The following is an 18,929-nucleotide window of genomic DNA, read 5'->3' as shown; positions in this document are numbered from 1 at the left end:
CAGTCCTGGGGTCCTAAAGCAACCTGCCTTCTTCTTACCACTTTCCAGAATTCTCCTTTGGTTGTGTCTTGCACCATTCGCAGGGTTTATCGTTGTGAACAGAGGGAGAAGCAGGGAACGATGGGCCGATGTCATCTTGCCTGGATTGGCAGGCTAACCATCGACCTTTAATGTGTTGGGTCGCATCACGCAGGCTGACGTCATCATAAACGGAAGTCTGACCTAACTGTGCTGTCTGGGTGGAGGCGCCGGGTTTGGGCGCCAGGCCTTTTCTTACACCACACCAGAATCTTTCATCTGTTCAAGTGTCACTTTAGAAACTGGGGCGTCATGCATGGTCCCTGCCATGGTTTTGGTGCTGCTGGTATATTTGGGGCTGTTTTTGTTTCAACTGATTTGCAGTAAAATTAGAGTGTTAGGCTTTGTAGGAGGACGTTTCCAAGCTCTCGCTTCCCTCTACCTTCTCGACCCAGACTATAATTTTGAACTCACTTTGAAGGATAAGAAGGTGTTAGCCAGATGACTTCATGGGGCTGGGTCTTCCTGGAAGGAGAGATGCAGGTGCTCAAAGACAGTGAGGGATGCATCAGAATGGGTTCTTAGAGAATGACTTGAGGGATAGGTGGTTTGGGGTACGGTGATGGAGAAGCAGATTGGGTGAGACTAAGAATAACCTAGAACCTACAACCCTGGGGCTGCCTGTTTTTGTGAATAAAATTTTGTTGGCCCACAGCCACATTAATTCGTTTGCAAATGGTCTACGGTTGCTTTTGCACTACAGTTGAATAGTTGCAACGGAGACCCTATGGCTTGAAAAGCCTAAATACTTACTATCTGGCCCTTTAGCAGAAAGGTCTCCTGACCCCTGACCTAAAACGTCAGGTTGAGAAGCTTGTAAATTATTCTTTGGGCTTGAGGAGAGAGCGGTATTTTGGCTGTGGTCAGCTCTAAGATTTAGGAAATTCTCTAAATGTTATTACTTGATTTTGGCTATAGCAGGACTAGTAGAAGACAGGGAGGGGGGAAAGGGAAGATTCAGGAATGGCAAGAGATGGTGCTGGAGGTCCAGTCAAGGAAGGGATCCATGGGAGGGTTTTGAGTAGACAGTGAGACTGACATGTAGCCGATGTGGTGCCCGGGACAGGACACACCCAGCCTCTGGGTGAAATGTGCAAACAAACAAACAAAATGTTGCCTGCGGTTCAGTAAACAAAGGATGTTGTCCGCCATTAAACAGTCAACCACCGCGGTCTCCCCCGAAGGTGTGCCCTGAGGGGATTCAGGACGAGAAAAGCACGATCCTGGCCCTAGGTTGTTAAGGCGCATCTAAGGACTAATTTCCAATCAGCTCAGACTGTGCATCCTCCCATACACAGAAAAGCTCTGAAAGCTCCAACGTCATTACTCTGATCGTCTGATGTTTGTGGTTGGACATCTTTTGATGTTCGACTACATGTTTGTTTGTTTTCAGCAAAAACACCTTTATATCCTGGCTCCTCCCTGACCTCTTTGGAGCAGCTCCTCAGAGCTATGGGAGAGGCTCTCTCCCAGGCTATAGTCCTCAGTAAGGTCCCCAAATAAAACATAACGTGCAACTTTTAGGTTGTGTGCTTTTTCTCAGTGGACAAAGGTCACAATGTATGAAGACTTCTGTTGCATATTTGGTACTTTCGTTTAATCCTCACAACAACCTTGTGATGCTGGACCTCTCACATCCATTTCACCAAAGCAGAAAACCAAGACATGGCGGGGTTAGGTGCCTCGCATGATATCATACTCTTACTGAATGAGAAAGCGTGGGTTTGATGCCAGGTGTCTCTGAATGCAAAGCCTAAGATAGTTCCAATAGAGCAGGAAAGTCACTGACAGCAGTTCATAAACCCATCACCTACGGGGATGTTAAGTCCCTAAGGATTAGCCTGTGGGTCCGCCTTCCTGTAGAGGAAATGGACGTCCTGCCTGAGGCTGATACCGCGTGCGGTCCCTCACTTGGTCCTGATCTCCGTGTATTCTGAGTGGGGGCTCTCCTGAGGGTGACGCATCCCATGGAAGCTGAGGGAGGCGTAATGCAGCTCTTCCTCCATCCCCGAGGTGGGGGTGGCCCCTGCCGAGCTGGTGGGGTCAGGAGGATCCTCTAACTTGGACTCTCGCTGGTGATCCTGGATGGAGAGCAAAGGAAGGGGTCAGATCAAGGTAGTTTTGGGGGGAGAAGGGAGAGAGGGTCCAGGAAGTGAATTTGACTCTGGGACAGAGCATCTATTCGTTCTTCCATTCTGCTACCAAACGTTTCTGAAGGTTCCATTTATTCAGTCATCCAACAAATATAACGCTATAGATTGTTTTCCAGTTCTACTGAGCACCCACACAGACCTATGGAGGAAATATTACTACGTTACAGGGAGAGAAACGAAGTCTCAGAGAGGGTAGGTTCCTCCCAAGGTCACACATCTATTGATCACAAACTCAACTCCTGGCCCTCTGAGGTTTCCTGAGGTTTTCCGTAAACAGGAGGGTGTTTATGGAAACTCACTTCTCCTGTGTGTCTCTCCTTTACTCTCGCACCATTATCACACTCACAACACTTCTGTCACCAGATGCGTGGGTTCTTTGGACCCCCACACCAAGGAATTCTCCCACACCAGCTGGGTGTCCTGCAATGTAACTCAGTTCTGATACTATCTGCCTGGAGATAGTGTCAGATCCCACAGGTTGAGGGCTCAGTCCCATGAGACTGCCTCCCCCCCACTTCAGGTGTCAATCACAAGTCCAGGTTGTCACCTGTGCTTCTGACCAACTGGCTATAAATCAGAAGTTCCTATGACCTCCTCCTCAGGTTTGAGTAATTTGCTGGAGTTGCTCACAAAACTCAGGAAAACCGTTTACTTACTAGATTACTAGTTTATTATAAAAGGATATAGCTTAGGAAGGCGTGAAAAGTCCGATGAAGAAATACACAGGGCAAGGTATGTGGGAAGGGGTGCAGGGTTTCCATCCCCTCTCAAGACACATCACTCTCCCAGCACCTCCACTTGTGCACCAGCCAGAAGCTCCCTGTGCCCCATACTATTGGGATTTTTATGGCGGCTTCGTCATGATTAAGCGATGCGTCTCTCCAATGCATCAGCTTGTCCCAACCTCTGAGCCCAGCACTTGTGGCTCCCTCTGTCTAGAGCCCTTCAACAACTCTCTTTCAGGGGCTCACACTGTGTTCCTTCACTTCCTGCAGGGGTTTTCTCAAAGACTCCCACCCCCAGAACTGTCCCTCCCATTGCGTTTCCCTCCATAGCTCTCATTTCCTGTATACTTTCACTACTCACCTGTTCATTGCTTTCACCACAACCGCCCCACTCCCCTCAATAAATGTAAGTCCTTGACAGCAAGGGACATTTTCCACTTGTAACATATGTCTCTGTAAAAATACAGAGATTACCCAAGTGCTCAGAACAATCAACAAGTGGGAGATAGTTGCTGAAGGAATAAGTGAATGCATGGGTGATGGATTCGCTCAGAGACCTCAGTGATGGCCACATTAGTCATAGGTCAAGAAATAAATGAAAGTCAGGGATCAGAGGATGAGCATGAGTAGGGCTGGTTGATACGGACACGGGAGGAGAAGGGGGCAGACGGGCAATGATTCTGAGGGGCAAAAAGCTTACTTTGCTTGAGCAAGCCTGTTTGGAAGAAGTGCAGCGTTAAAGCTGACTCTGGTTTTCCTGCCCGAAATGTCAATCAAGTTGTTTGGCAGTGTGGAGAAACAGTGCATTTCAGACTTGGGCAGGATGGGACGACTGTCTAATACAGATGCAGGCAGTGCAGATGCAGTCAATGCAGGTGCAGGTAATGCAGATGCAGGTAATACAGATGCAGGCAATGCAGGTGCAGGCAATGCAGGTGCAGGTAATAGAGATGCAGGTTATGCAGATGCAGGTAATACAGATGCAGACAACGCAGGTGCAGGCAATGCACCTGCAGGTCATGCAGGTGCAGGTAATGCAGATTATTTCGATGCAGGCAATGCAGACACAGGCAATGCAGATGCAGGTCATGCAGGTGCAGGTAATGCAGACGCAGGTTATTCAGATGCAGGCAATGCAGACAGAGGCAATGCAGATGCAGGTGATGCAGGTGCAGGTAATGCAGGTGCAGGCAATGCAGGTGCAGGCAATGCAGATGCAGGTTATTCAGATGCAGGCAATGCAGACACAGGCAATGCAGGTGCAGGTAATGCAGGTGCAGGTAATGCAGATGTTTGGGGGAAGGTGGGGAGGCTTCAGCAGGATAAGAACTAAGTGGGGAGCTCAGCTCAAAGGGCGTGTTTGTATCAAGCTGTATTTAGAAGAAACACAGACATGCTTTGCAGTGTATCAGTGCAGGAAGAGGTGATGGGGGAAAGGGATAGATCTCTGGCTGGGAGTCAGGAACAAGAGTCCCATTGATGAATTGGAGAAGCCAGCAGAAGTATGTTTAGGGATGTATTCACCTTGTGTTTCTGATGTTTTGACCACCGGGGCTTTGTTAACCCTCGAGGGATTGCCCCTGCCAGTGCTAGTCAAGTTCTAGAGATTCTAAGGGATCTGCCTGCAAGCCTGCCCTTCATATTGCAAACCGATCAGCCCAAACCACTTCCTTTATCAAACTCTTACTCTCTGGACCATTATCCTGCTCTCATCACCCCGGGGCCAGGTACCAGAAAACTACAGACAACCCCTACACCCCAGAGCATTCTGAAATCATTCAACTAGACAGTCCTCAGTCTGCTTACCCTGCCTGTTCCTTCCCACGTAAACCACAAAATCTCTTGCCCAGGTTTCCTCCTCACTCCCTCTGCCTCTTGACAGACCCTTGTGCTGCCCCTCATGGCCCTGCAGGGTGTGGCACACCCCCTCCTCTTGGGAACTGTACTACCTGTCTTTTTTGTGGCAATCGTCTCCTGATCTGTTGGCCTCACACAGAGGAATAATAATAAATCCTACATTTTCAAAGAAGCAGGAAGGGGAAGAGCTCATTTCTGGACATGCTGAATGGAGCATGGCTGTGGGCCACCCCGGGAGATCTGCAGGGCAGGCTGCATTGCCGGGATGCCCGTGTCACTCACCAGGGAAGTTGGTCCTATGACAGGGTGGATGTCCTCCATACCCACTGCAGTCCTGGCTGCTCTCTTCCTGTAGGTCTTCACTCTGTTGGGAGACACGAGGGTCTGTGACACAGGGTATCTCTTTTGAGGCTGGAGTGAGTGACTAAGGCAGGTCAAGAGTAGGGTGAGCCCAACATCTTCAGAAAAAACCATAATTCGGAAAGACACATGCACCCCAATGTTCATAGCAGCACATTTACAATAGCCTGGACGTGGAAGCAACCTAAATGTCCATCGACAGAGGAATGGATAAAGAAGATGTGGCACATATATACAATGGAATATTACTCAGCCATGAAAAAGAACAAAATAATGCCATTTTCTGGGACATGGGTGGACCTAGAGATTGTCATACTGAGTGAAGTAAGCCAGACAGAGAAAGACAAATGTCATATGATATGGCTAATATGTGGAATCTAAAAAAATGGTACAAATGGACTTATTTACAAAACAAAATAGAGTCACAGATGCAGAAAACAAACTTATGGTTACCAAGGGGGAAAAGCGGTGGGATAAATTGGGAGATTGGGATTGACATATACACACTGCTATATATAAAGCAGATGACTAATAAGGACCTACTGTATAGCACAGGGAACCCTACTCAATACTTTGTAATGACATATGGGAATAGAACCTAAAAAAGAGTGGATATATGTGTATGCATAACTTATTCAATTTGCTGTACACCAGAAACTAACACAACATTGTAAATCAACTCTACTCCAATAAAAAGTAAAAATTAAAAGGGTAGAGGGAGCCCAGGGGCCTTTACAACAAGACTGTGACAAGGTCCCTTCTCCCTCCCGGCTTCTGGATCTGGGACCAGGGCTGGGAACACACTCAAGCCTGGCCAGGTGTCTACGAGCTGGATCTTCACGACCCCTGCACCGCCCCGCCCTTGCTCTGGGTCCTCACAACCCCTCCAGGCGCCTCTTCTCCTCCCCTGGCCCACAGCCAGCCCAACTCACGTGAAGAAGATGAGGCACAGGCAGAGAACAAGCAGCGTGGTGACACCAGCTCCCCCAAGGGCCCCCTCAATCACTCCTGCCCTGGCCCCCGAGTTTCCTGCAGACAAGAGAGACTTGGGGAGAATTCCAATCCTGATGAGCAGGCATAGGTCTCCTCCTCCCCGTAGCAGGTAGAGTGGGGTGCCCCTCCCTTCCCACCGAGGGTTCTGCCCCTAGGTTCCCCCACCATTTGTAGGACCTCAGCCTTGTCCAAAAGGACAGTCTATGCCGCACTTCTTCTCCAGCCCACATACTCCCAACAAACTTCAGCTCTTCGTGGAGTCAGATATTTCTCCATCCAGGGTCTCTCTGCAAAAGACTCCAGACCTGGCCACAGCAGAGCCATGAGGTTCTGTGCCCCATGGACATTCCAGAGAGACAGACAGACAGAGAGCACTGAGGGCTGCTGAAGGACCTTGTCTCTCCTTCCTTCCAGGGAAGGGGGTCTAAATCTGCTCTCCTGGCCTCTATTGGCCCTGTCACTCAAGGTCCACGGTGATCTTTTGTGCTTTCAGAAGGAGGTGGCAGCAGGAAGCTTCTCAGACCTCCAGGTCAGGCCCAGACAGCTCTCGTGGCCCTGCCTGGTGGCACCCCAACACCCAGGGCAAGGGATGTGCGTCTGGGCGTCACCTGTCAACAGATCGGTGGGCACTGCTGAGACAGCCCTAATGGGGCTCTGTCCAGATGGGGGACCAGGTGTTATGACCAGTGGGAATACAGCAGTGAGGGGAGCGCTGGGCTCCAGAGAGGGCTCAGGGTGAGGGCTGAGGGGCTGACAGTCACAAAAATGGTCCAAACAGATGTTGGGACAATGAAACTCTTCTGTATGATACTATAATGGCAGATACATGTCATTATACATTTGTCCAAACCCATGAAATGTACAACAGCAAGAGGGAACCCTAATGTCAATCATGCACTTTGGTTGAAAATGACGTGTCAGTGGAGATTCATCGATTGTAACAGGAACCCTCTGGGGGGAGGCCGTGCGTGTGTGGGAAAGTGCAGCGGGGACGAGGGAAGTCTCTTTACCTTCTGACGAATCTGCTACGAACCTAAATCAGTTCCTGAAAATAAAGTCTACTTAAGAAATGCCCCCCCCCCCCGCAAGGCCTTCGGTGACCAGAGAAAGATAAAGACCATATTTAGAACAGTCGCAGTGCAGACCCTCCTCCTCCTGGGAGCAGGAGGGTCCCAGCAGCTGCGGGGGTTCTGTAGGGAGACATGGGAGGGATCAGAGGAGACTCTCCCCTCCCTAGAACCCAGGCGTCCTTCCCTCAGGTGTGTTCCAACTCACTTTTCACAACGAGGCTCAGAGATGCTTCCTTGGAGCCCAACGGATGCTGAGCTCGGCAGACATATTTCCCATGGTCCTCCAGTTCCACCCGGGGCAGCTCCAGGACCCCAGGGTTCGAGCAATTGGAGGGGCTCAGGGTCAGGCTCCCCCGGATCCAGCTCATCCTGGCAGGAGGGTTGCTGTCGGCAACACAGTCCAGGCGTAGGAACTGGCCCTCCTGGACTGGGAGAGATAGGCTTTGGCCCAGACTTTCAGGTCCTGGCAGGACAGAGAGAAAGCTAGCTTCAGTCTGCCTGTCTGTCTGTCTGTCTGTCTCTTCCATTGCCTAAAGGCTCATATCTTCCTGTTTTGTAGCACTTGTCAATTTCCTCTGTGTAAAAACTCCCATCTTGGCCAATTTCAAGCACCTAATTTGAAGCCTCTGAACCCAGAAGTGGGAAAAGATGGACACAATGGCACAACTGGCTCTCGCCAACCAGTAAGAGCTAGTCCCAGTACATCACTGAATGCAACTTAAAAAAAAAATGGCGGGGGTTCCCTGGCGGTCCAGTGGTTAGGATTCTGTGCTTCCACTGCAGGGGGCACGGGCTAGATCCCCGGTTGGGGAACTAAGATCCCACAAGCCACGCGGTGCGGCCAAGAAAAATGGCATGTTTTTGCCTAGCAAAATCACCATACACTAAGTCAAAAGCCCAAGATTAGGATGAAAATAAATCCTCTCAACTTATACACAGATGATTGCGTTAATATGAAAAGAGTTTCTTCAAATCATCAAGAAAAAGACCACAAAGAAATAGGCATGGGGTTTCCCTGGTGGCGCAGTGGTTGAGAGTCCGCCTGCCGATGCAGGGGACGCGGGTCCGTGCCCCGGTCCGGGAAGATCCCACATGCCGTGGAGCGGCTGGGCCCGTGAGCCATGGCCGCTGAGCCTGTGCGTCTGGAGCCTGTGCTCCGCAACGGGAGAGGCCACAACAGTGGGAGGCCCGCGTACCGCAATAAAAAAAAAAGAGAAAGAAATACACATGGTTTTTAAACGCAATGAAAGATACCCAACCTATTCACAAAATGATAATGCAAGTTAACATGATAGTGTATTCACTTATGGTATCAGCAAGGATGAAAATGTTTAGCAGGGAAATAGACACATAGCAGGGGGTAGCGTAAGCAGAACAACTTCCATGTAGCTCGATTTGGCAATATCTGTAGAAATTACAAACATACCCTTCGATCTAGGACTTTCTTCTGTCTCAAGAGTAATCTTCCAGACCCACACATTTGTCTTGTCTTTGCAAAGGATTGGAAACACCATAGTTTTCCACTAACAGGAGACCTATTAAGTACTTTATCATATAATATACTTCTAACTGGAAAACCATGGGGTCATCATTAAGAATGAAGAAGGTTTCCTAGGTACAGATACAGGAGAATCTCCAAGATATACCAAGTTTGGGAAAAAGGCGAGTTTAGTTTGTAGAAATGTACCAACGTCACTTCCTTAGTTGTGACAAATATGCCATGTGGATGGAGGATTTTAATGATGAGGTGAGAGATTTGTGGAAAGTCTCTGTACCATGTGAGTCTAAAATTACTGCATATGAAAAGTTTATTAAAAAATACTAATAGAGATGCAAAGCATGTGGGTAGTATGATCTGCATATATGTGTGTGTTTTAAAATGTACACGTGTAGGTTCTATTCGAAAAGATAACCAAGAAGGGGGATACACAAGTGCTGAATACTATTTTATTCTTGTTAAATTGCCCTAGGGACTGAACCATGTTCCCCTCAGATTCATATGCCAAAGCCCTGACCTCCAATATGATGGTATTTGGAGGTATTTGGACGGGTCTTTGAGAAGTCATTAGGGTTAGATGAGGTCATGAGATTGAGATTCTCACGATGACGTTAGTGTTCTTATAAGAGATACCAGAGAACGTAGACAAAAAGCAGCGGTGCACAAGCCAGGAAGCGAGCGCTCACCAGGAACCCGATCAGCCGGCCCTTTGAGCTCAGACGTCCCAGCCTCCAGAGCTGTGAGAAATAAACTCCTCGTTTTTAAGCCACCGAGTCTCTGGTATTTTATTATGGCGGCCTGAGCTGACTAACACACATGGTATGCTTATTCTTTTCTTTTCTTTTCTTTATCTTTTTCAACTACGTTCTACTTTTTGTTTTATTTATTTAGTTATTTTGGCTGTGCCGTGCGGCATGCAGGATCTTAGTTCCCCGAACAGGGATCGAACCTGCGCCCCCTGCATTGGGAGCGTGGAGTCTTAACCACTGGACCGCCAGGGCAGTCCCGTATGCTTACTATTGTAAACAATGACATTAAAATGAGGGAAGGAAACTGAAGGAGTAGGTGGGGTCTAGATCCTAAGGAGAATGAGGGCAGGATGTGGGACAAGGATGGAGCCCTGGCAGTGGGGACAGCCACGTCCAACAGGCAAGGAAGAGGCCACGCGATACCCCGTGAGAGCAGGGCCAGCGAAAGGGGGAGGCCAGTGTGTAAGCTGATGCGCCAGTGGGGGTTTTCCCACCTCTGCTGTCCCCTCCCCGGGCCTGAGCCTCTCTGCCGTCTGAGTTCTGATCCCCAGCTCTGCTCCGAAGGGCAGAGACACTTCCACTTCCACCACACCCCTGGAGAAGAGAGGTTTAGACCTACCTGTGTCTTCTTTCCGGAACACTCTGATGGTCGGCTTCTGGGGTGCATCTGGACAGACAGACATAACAGTCCCCTTTTCAGTGGCGGGAAGGTAGGCATTGGCCCCTTTCCCCCAGAAACATTAGAAATAGGAAGAGGGTGGAGTAGCATCCTCTTTCCTTCCTCCCCAGTTCCAGCTTGCAGGGCTCAGCACGCAGTAGCCCAGGCCCTCCCTCCCGTCCCCAACGCCCTCCGCCCTCAGGGCCCTGGCGTCCCGGCCCCGCGCTCACAGGACACGTTGAGCCTGATGGTTCTGTCTGTGCTCACGCCAGCTCCGGGGAAGTTCACTCGACAGGTGAGGTTGGTGCCATGGTCCTGGGGCCCCAGGGTGAGGGTGAGCACCGAGGAGTGGGGGCCCTTGGGGTGCAGGGAAGGGAGGGCAACCCCGGTCCAGGAGAAGGTGTGGGGTGTCCCCCTCTCACAGGCCCATGGCACTGCACAGGTGATATTCCTGGGGAAGCCAGATTCTAAGGTCCCCTGGACGTGGATGTCGGGTGTCTGTGTCAGAGCTGAAGAGGAGAGAGAAACAGACCCAGGCCCTGTGGGGGGGGAGCCCAAGTGTGCCCCTCAGAGCTGTCTCTGCCCCAGGCCAGCCGCAGCGGCCTGTCCTCCCAGGTCCCCTTGGGCCCCTCCCAGGATGAGAAGACAGGGGGTCCCCTCCCAGCCCTGCCCTGGGGGCCCTCAGGGCCCCTGTGTCTGTGTGTCCTCTCCTTGACACCATCCTTACCTGTTACATGCAGGTGGAGCTTGTTCTCTAAATAACTATATCTCACAGTAGGCCCTCTCTCCACCCTAAAGAAGTATGTCCCCGTGTCTCCCTGCCGTGCATCTCTGATGTCCAGGGAGCAGTTGTAGGTCCGGGGGTCTCCAAGGAGGTGGAATCGGCCCTGGGTGTTCGTCAGCACCGCACGACCTGGTTTGTTTGTGGCCACTGGACGATCCTGGTCGATTCTGGCCCCTTCCTGGAACCAGTAGCCGAAAGCTGGGACAGAGTAGTCCCAGTAGGCCAGGGGATGGTGGAAGAAGCACGGCACGCGGACACACAGGCCCTCCTGCACCGTCACAGACTCCTGCACTTCCAGCTGGTATCTGCTGTCCCAAGCCAGGGACCCTGCGGGGAAACGAGGGTCAGCCACAGCCCCTGCCCTGCCCACCCTCTCCCCGCAGCCCACCCACCTGCCCACAGCAGGGACAGCAGCAGCAGCGGTGGTGGCAATAGCAGCATCTTTGGGGTAAGAGTGATGGGGCCTTTGTGTCACAGGATTGAGAGGAAGCCCCCACAGGAAGCCCAGAGCTGTGGTCAGAAGGTAACCGACCACAAAAGAGGAACTCCGCACCCACATGCTGCCGGAGCTGCGTGGACCTTGGAGAGTCACCACTTCTACTTTCCATGTGAGGCCCTGGTGAGGGTCACGAGCAGCGAATACAGCCCAAAGGCGTCTCCTGGATCCCTGTCCACAGCCTGTCCCTCCCACACCTCTGTCCGCAGGAAATCAGGCCGGTCAGTCCCCGCCAGGGTGAAAGAGGTGGTGATTAGTTACTGGAATTGTAACAGGGAAGAGTCAATCCTGACTCCATGTTGGATCTGTTTCTTCTACTTTAACCTTTGCTTTCCACTGCTTTTGTTCATTAAAAGGATACTGTCTCTACATAATGGCCTGCCTTGGGGAGCCCTGCCCCTCTGCCTGAAGGTTAAAACAAAGTGGCCTCGTTCAGGGAAACATCTGGACGCCGTTCCACCCGTGGATGGCTGCAAGGAAGAAGAAATGAACGCATTCCCTCCCCGAGGCTGGCCATTCCAGGAGATGTTTGCAAAGCTTGTGGCCTTTTCACTTTACTTCCTCATCTCCTCTCCCTCTCTGTGCTGTAAAAGAAATTGGCATCCAAACCCCAGTCAAAAGGTTCTTCAGAGACACTAGTCTGCTGTCTTCTAGGTCTGCCAGCTTTCCGAATAAAGTTGTCATTCCTTCCCTCAACACCTCATCTCCAATTCATGCGCCCGTTGTGAGGCGAGCAGAGCAAGCTTGGACTTGGGAACAAAATGAACACGACAACGGCACAGGGGCACCTCTCCTTTCAGGGGAGTGGAGCACAAGGCAAGAATGCGGCAGACGTTGTCTCCACCCTTGAGAACTTCTCCAACGCCCCAGCTCCTGCTGATACAGTGTGAGATAGGGGCAGCCCAGATAGAGGCTTGGAGGAAACCCCATCGCTCCATGCAGCTAGAAGGCGAGTTCCCAGGTATACATGGACGGAGAGGATGAGACCAGGATCCAGGAGGGTGGCCACCAGGACATGATCCCACAGGGGGTCCTGAGGCTTCCTGACCTGCTCACGGCCCCCTGCCCCAGGCCTCCCTGCACATGCCAGGCTTGGGAGCCGGGCACTGGGAGCAAAATGGCAGCCAGCGTGACCCTGGGGGGATGCCAGTTTTTGGAGGTAGGTGGGCCCTGCCCTTCTCCCTTCCAGGCCTCAGTTTTCTCATCTGTCACATGGAAGGATCACAATGTTCAACCCTCGTCTGTGGGAGAATCTGATACAAGGACAGAGGCGGGCGTTTTCTACAGACTCTTCTGTGGCTGTCTTGCAGGTCAGGTGTCTGGCCCTGCTCATCCCTCAGGGGTCACTCTGAGTCCCACCCTCAGTGGTGGTCAGCGCTTCCCTGGGGCTTCCTCCCCTGAGGGCTTTCATGCGGGGCTCAGGGGCACAGGCTCTGCAGCAGATGGCTCTAGGCTTGCGCTTGTTTCCCTAATCCTTGCTGTGCCACCTTGGGGAGGCGCTTAACCACTCTGTGCAGAGGTGTGCCTATGCTCGCACGGCGTTGGAAGCTGAATTGTGTCACCCCCCAGATTCCTATGTGCATGTCCTAACCCCCAGTACCTCTAAGTGTGACTGCATTTGGAGACAAGGCCTTTAAAGAGGTAATTAATATAAAGTCAGGTCATTGGGCTGGGCCTTAATCTAATAGGACTGCTGTCCTTGTAAGAAAGAGAGATTAGGACACAGACACATACTGAGGGAAGACCACGTGAAGATACAGGGAGAAGATGGCCATCTACAAGCCAAGGAGAGAGGCCTCAGAAGGATGTCTATATAGGTGTGACTGAATCACTTTGCTGTACAGCAGAAATTAGCACAACATTGTAAAGCAATGTTTTGTAAAGCAAAATTTAAAAAATTTAAAATAATAATACTAAGAAGCCAGCCCTGCTGACACTTTGATCTCAGACTTCCAGCCTCCTGATCTGTGAGAAAATGAATTTCTGTTGCTCAAGCCGCCCAGTCGGCCGTACTTCCTTACGGCAGCCCTAGCAGGTGAACCCACGGGGTCACCCCGAAGATTCGACGTGTTCCTACAAGTGGAGGGCTCAGAGCAGCCTAGAGCAGCCCAAACTGACGCAGCCCACACAGTGGCCAGTGGTCAGCCTGCAGGATGGGGCCACTCCAAGGACAGGAGGAGAAAAGGGAATGAAAGAGGTGGTAACCCGAGGACACCTCGGCTCCTCCTCCTGGTCTCAGAGTGGCGGCAGGGAGTGGTGGCGTGAGGCGAGATCTTAATTCCCTGCCCAGGAATTGAACCTGGGAAGCCTGGATGAAAACCAGGAATCCCAGCCACCACACCCCCTGGCCCTTGCCCCCAGTGAAAAATGCATCTCTCACGGAGGCAAAACTGGAAAAACAGGTACAAAGCTTATTATTAGAGACACAGCACAACAACAAGTGGGAGAACACACAAAGAAACTGTTTAGTTAACATAGAAGCAAGGCAGAGACGCACACCCGCAGGGAAAGGGTGTGGGCGTCCCCCCCAATGACGAAGAGCCCCATAAAAAGGCGGTTACGTCATTCATATAGGGCAGTTCTTCCGGGTCTTTGTTTCCCTTTGGCCAATTATCTGGTTTCTTTTTCCACACCTGACCTGCCCTAGGACCCTCAACAGCATGCGTGCGCAGCTTTTTTCCAAGATGGATTCCAGCCCAGAGGTCTATGGGACGGCCTTAGCCTCACATGTTATGGGGTGGCGCCCCCTCCTTTTGGACCCCAAGGAGCCTTTCTGCGCATGTGCAATGTCTCCCTTGCCCCAAGGATGGGAAATGCATGGCCTCGTGATCTTTTAACAGGGTTTGTCCCACTCTGTTCCTGCCATAAAAATGTCCAATGTCTGGTTATTTACCCTATTACTTCTGTCGCTGGTTTTTATATCGAGGTGCAGATCTCGAAAGATAGACAGGAGTCCGGTCATAAATATGGAGTCCTGGAGCCTGTTTGTCTCTTGCTTCAGGAAATGTAAACAGGGGGCTGGGAATGAATGTCCGGCCTGGAGCCCATCTTCTTCTCACCCCAGGAAGTGTAAACAAGAGGCCAGTTGTAAATGTCTAGCCTGGAGCCCATCTATCTCCTGCCTCACTCCGCGCACCGGCTCTGATCTCTACTCGCTCTTACTTCACTCTGGCCACACTTCCGCTCCCCTCCCCAGGCCAGGACGTGCTGAACAGGCCGCTGTTCGGGCAGGTCCCTCCACTGGCTGAGCTGGTGGCCGCTCCTGCACCCTGGGTGCCTGTCTCCCATCTGTTGAGCAGAGTGTCCTGTGGGGTTGGGCTAAGGCGAGGCCACCACTGGAGCAGAACCAGCCAGGGTCAGGAAGGGGGATGGAGACACCATCACAGTGGGGCGTGGCCTGGGCTGATGCAGCGGGGAGGACGGGGCTGCGGGAGCCGCGAGGAGGGAGGAGGGCGTAACGCGGATGATGGGACAGGTGAGCGCATTCCTGACACTATGATGATAACCCTTGACTGTTTCTGAGTCAGGGCTTGGGAAACGGTGGGTGTGAGTGTTCATCCCCGTTTGGCTGTAGGAACTGGGATGCCCTGACTCTGCATTGTTTTTCCAGTCCTGGGGTCCTAAAGCAACCTGCCTTCTTCTTACCACTTTCCAGAATTCTCCTTTGGTTGTGTCTTGCACCATTCGCAGGGTTTATCGTTGTGAACAGAGGGAGAAGCAGGGAACGATGGGCCGATGTCATCTTGCCTGGATTGGCAGGCTAACCATCGACCTTTAATGTGTTGGGTCGCATCACGCAGGCTGACGTCATCATAAACGGAAGTCTGACCTAACTGTGCTGTCTGGGTGGAGGCGCCGGGTTTGGGCGCCAGGCCTTTTCTTACACCACACCAGAATCTTTCATCTGTTCAAGTGTCACTTTAGAAACTGGGGCGTCATGCATGGTCCCTGCCATGGTTTTGGTGCTGCTGGTATATTTGGGGCTGTTTTTGTTTCAACTGATTTGCAGTAAAATTAGAGTGTTAGGCTTTGTAGGAGGACGTTTCCAAGCTCTCGCTTCCCTCTACCTTCTCGACCCAGACTATAATTTTGAACTCACTTTGAAGGATAAGAAGGTGTTAGCCAGATGACTTCATGGGGCTGGGTCTTCCTGGAAGGAGAGATGCAGGTGCTCAAAGACAGTGAGGGATGCATCAGAATGGGTTCTTAGAGAATGACTTGAGGGATAGGTGGTTTGGGGTACGGTGATGGAGAAGCAGATTGGGTGAGACTAAGAATAACCTAGAACCTACAACCCTGGGGCTGCCTGTTTTTGTGAATAAAATTTTGTTGGCCCACAGCCACATTAATTCGTTTGCAAATGGTCTACGGTTGCTTTTGCACTACAGTTGAATAGTTGCAACGGAGACCCTATGGCTTGAAAAGCCTAAATACTTACTATCTGGCCCTTTAGCAGAAAGGTCTCCTGACCCCTGACCTAAAACGTCAGGTTGAGAAGCTTGTAAATTATTCTTTGGGCTTGAGGAGAGAGCGGTATTTTGGCTGTGGTCAGCTCTAAGATTTAGGAAATTCTCTAAATGTTATTACTTGATTTTGGCTATAGCAGGACTAGTAGAAGACAGGGAGGGGGGAAAGGGAAGATTCAGGAATGGCAAGAGATGGTGCTGGAGGTCCAGTCAAGGAAGGGATCCATGGGAGGGTTTTGAGTAGACAGTGAGACTGACATGTAGCCGATGTGGTGCCCGGGACAGGACACACCCAGCCTCTGGGTGAAATGTGCAAACAAACAAACAAAATGTTGCCTGCGGTTCAGTAAACAAAGGATGTTGTCCGCCATTAAACAGTCAACCACCGCGGTCTCCCCCGAAGGTGTGCCCTGAGGGGATTCAGGACGAGAAAAGCACGATCCTGGCCCTAGGTTGTTAAGGCGCATCTAAGGACTAATTTCCAATCAGCTCAGACTGTGCATCCTCCCATACACAGAAAAGCTCTGAAAGCTCCAACGTCATTACTCTGATCGTCTGATGTTTGTGGTTGGACATCTTTTGATGTTCGACTACATGTTTGTTTGTTTTCAGCAAAAACACCTTTATATCCTGGCTCCTCCCTGACCTCTTTGGAGCAGCTCCTCAGAGCTATGGGAGAGGCTCTCTCCCAGGCTATAGTCCTCAGTAAGGTCCCCAAATAAAACATAACGTGCAACTTTTAGGTTGTGTGCTTTTTCTCAGTGGACAAAGGTCACAATGTATGAAGACTTCTGTTGCATATTTGGTACTTTCGTTTAATCCTCACAACAACCTTGTGATGCTGGACCTCTCACATCCATTTCACCAAAGCAGAAAACCAAGACATGGCGGGGTTAGGTGCCTCGCATGATATCATACTCTTACTGAATGAGAAAGCGTGGGTTTGATGCCAGGTGTCTCTGAATGCAAAGCCTAAGATAGTTCCAATAGAGCAGGAAAGTCACTGACAGCAGTTCATAAACCCATCACCTACGGGGATGTTAAGTCCCTAAGGATTAGCCTGTGGGTCCGCCTTCCTGTAGAGGAAATGGACGTCCTGCCTGAGGCTGATACCGCGTGCGGTCCCTCACTTGGTCCTGATCTCCGTGTATTCTGAGTGGGGGCTCTCCTGAGGGTGACGCATCCCATGGAAGCTGAGGGAGGCGTAATGCAGCTCTTCCTCCATCCCCGAGGTGGGGGTGGCCCCTGCCGAGCTGGTGGGGTCAGGAGGATCCTCTAACTTGGACTCTCGCTGGTGATCCTGGATGGAGAGCAAAGGAAGGGGTCAGATCAAGGTAGTTTTGGGGGGAGAAGGGAGAGAGGGTCCAGGAAGTGAATTTGACTCTGGGACAGAGCATCTATTCGTTCTTCCATTCTGCTACCAAACGTTTCTGAAGGTTCCATTTATTCAGTCATCCAACAAATATAACGCTATAGATTGTTTTCCAGTTCTACTGAGCACCCACACAGACCTATGGAGGAAATATTACTACGTTACAGGGAGAGAAACGAAGTCTCAGAGAGGGTAGGTTCCTCCCAAGGTCACACATCTATTGATCACAAACTCAACTCCTGGCCCTCTGAGGTTTCCTGAGGTTTTCCGTAAACAGGAGGGTGTTTATGGAAACTCACTTCTCCTGTGTGTCTCTCCTTTACTCTCGCACCATTATCACACTCACAACACTTCTGTCACCAGATGCGTGGGTTCTTTGGACCCCCACACCAAGGAATTCTCCCACACCAGCTGGGTGTCCTGCAATGTAACTCAGTTCTGATACTATCTGCCTGGAGATAGTGTCAGATCCCACAGGTTGAGGGCTCAGTCCCATGAGACTGCCTCCCCCCCACTTCAGGTGTCAATCACAAGTCCAGGTTGTCACCTGTGCTTCTGACCAACTGGCTATAAATCAGAAGTTCCTATGACCTCCTCCTCAGGTTTGAGTAATTTGCTGGAGTTGCTCACAAAACTCAGGAAAACCGTTTACTTACTAGATTACTAGTTTATTATAAAAGGATATAGCTTAGGAAGGCGTGAAAAGTCCGATGAAGAAATACACAGGGCAAGGTATGTGGGAAGGGGTGCAGGGTTTCCATCCCCTCTCAAGACACATCACTCTCCCAGCACCTCCACTTGTGCACCAGCCAGAAGCTCCCTGTGCCCCATACTATTGGGATTTTTATGGCGGCTTCGTCATGATTAAGCGATGCGTCTCTCCAATGCATCAGCTTGTCCCAACCTCTGAGCCCAGCACTTGTGGCTCCCTCTGTCTAGAGCCCTTCAACAACTCTCTTTCAGGGGCTCACACTGTGTTCCTTCACTTCCTGCAGGGGTTTTCTCAAAGACTCCCACCCCCAGAACTGTCCCTCCCATTGCGTTTCCCTCCATAGCTCTCATTTCCTGTATACTTTCACTACTCACCTGTTCATTGCTTTCACCACAACCGCCCCACTCCCCTCAATAAATGTAAGTCCTTGACAGCAAGGGACATTTTCCACTTGTAACATATGTCTCTGTAAAAATACAGAGATTACCCAAGTGCTCAGAACAATCAACAAGTGGGAGATAGTTGCTGAAGGAATAAGTGAATGCATGGGTGATGGATTCGCTCAGAGACCTCAGTGATGGCCACATTAGTCATAGGTCAAGAAATAAATGAAAGTCAGGGATCAGAGGATGAGCATGAGTAGGGCTGGTTGATACGGACACGGGAGGAGAAGGGGGCAGACGGGCAATGATTCTGAGGGGCAAAAAGCTTACTTTGCTTGAGCAAGCCTGTTTGGAAGAAGTGCAGCGTTAAAGCTGACTCTGGTTTTCCTGCCCGAAATGTCAATCAAGTTGTTTGGCAGTGTGGAGAAACAGTGCATTTCAGACTTGGGCAGGATGGGACGACTGTCTAATACAGATGCAGGCAGTGCAGATGCAGTCAATGCAGGTGCAGGTAATGCAGATGCAGGTAATACAGATGCAGGCAATGCAGGTGCAGGCAATGCAGGTGCAGGTAA

The 18,929-nt window shown here is 50.8% G+C and overlaps 1 protein-coding gene and 1 long non-coding RNA gene across 21 annotated transcripts in view; one reads left to right on the top strand and one right to left on the bottom strand.

Moving 5' to 3' along the window:
- Positions 1-18,929, bottom strand: part of LOC101275424 (myeloid cell surface antigen CD33) — a 60,597-nt gene that overhangs the window by 13,595 nt on the left and 28,073 nt on the right. Inside the window, exons 3-7 of one of the 3 annotated variants that reach the window (XM_049703454.1) lie at positions 10,869-11,252; positions 10,372-10,650; positions 10,103-10,150; positions 9,421-9,471; positions 7,442-7,699 (exon numbers count right to left, since the gene is read on the bottom strand). In XM_049703454.1, coding sequence (XP_049559411.1) covers positions 7,442-7,699; positions 9,421-9,471; positions 10,103-10,150; positions 10,372-10,650; positions 10,869-11,252 — 1,020 coding nt within the window. Of the gene's footprint in view, positions 1-7,441; positions 7,700-9,420; positions 9,472-10,102; positions 10,151-10,371; positions 10,651-10,868; positions 11,253-11,317; positions 11,387-18,929 lie in introns of those variants that run through there. The other 2 variants (XM_049703455.1, XM_049703457.1) reach the window with 2 other exon arrangements.
- Positions 1-18,929, top strand: part of LOC105748935 (uncharacterized) — a 36,372-nt gene that overhangs the window by 4,702 nt on the left and 12,741 nt on the right. For 2 of the 18 annotated variants that reach the window (XR_007474324.1, XR_007474329.1), the window contains exon 3: positions 11,449-11,642. The exons of 4 other annotated variants lie outside the window; for them this stretch is intronic. This is a non-coding gene — a long non-coding RNA (uncharacterized LOC105748935). Of the gene's footprint in view, positions 1-10,314; positions 10,437-11,402; positions 13,824-14,068; positions 18,926-18,929 lie in introns of those variants that run through there. 12 more of the 18 variants (XR_007474328.1, XR_007474332.1, XR_007474333.1 and 9 more) reach the window with 11 other exon arrangements.

Source organism: Orcinus orca, chromosome 20 (genome assembly GCF_937001465.1).
Source record: "Orcinus orca chromosome 20, mOrcOrc1.1, whole genome shotgun sequence".
Taxonomy (NCBI): Eukaryota; Metazoa; Chordata; class Mammalia; order Artiodactyla; family Delphinidae; genus Orcinus; species Orcinus orca.
Note: the sequence above shows the minus strand (reverse complement) of the source record. Positions and strands in the feature narration are given on the sequence as shown.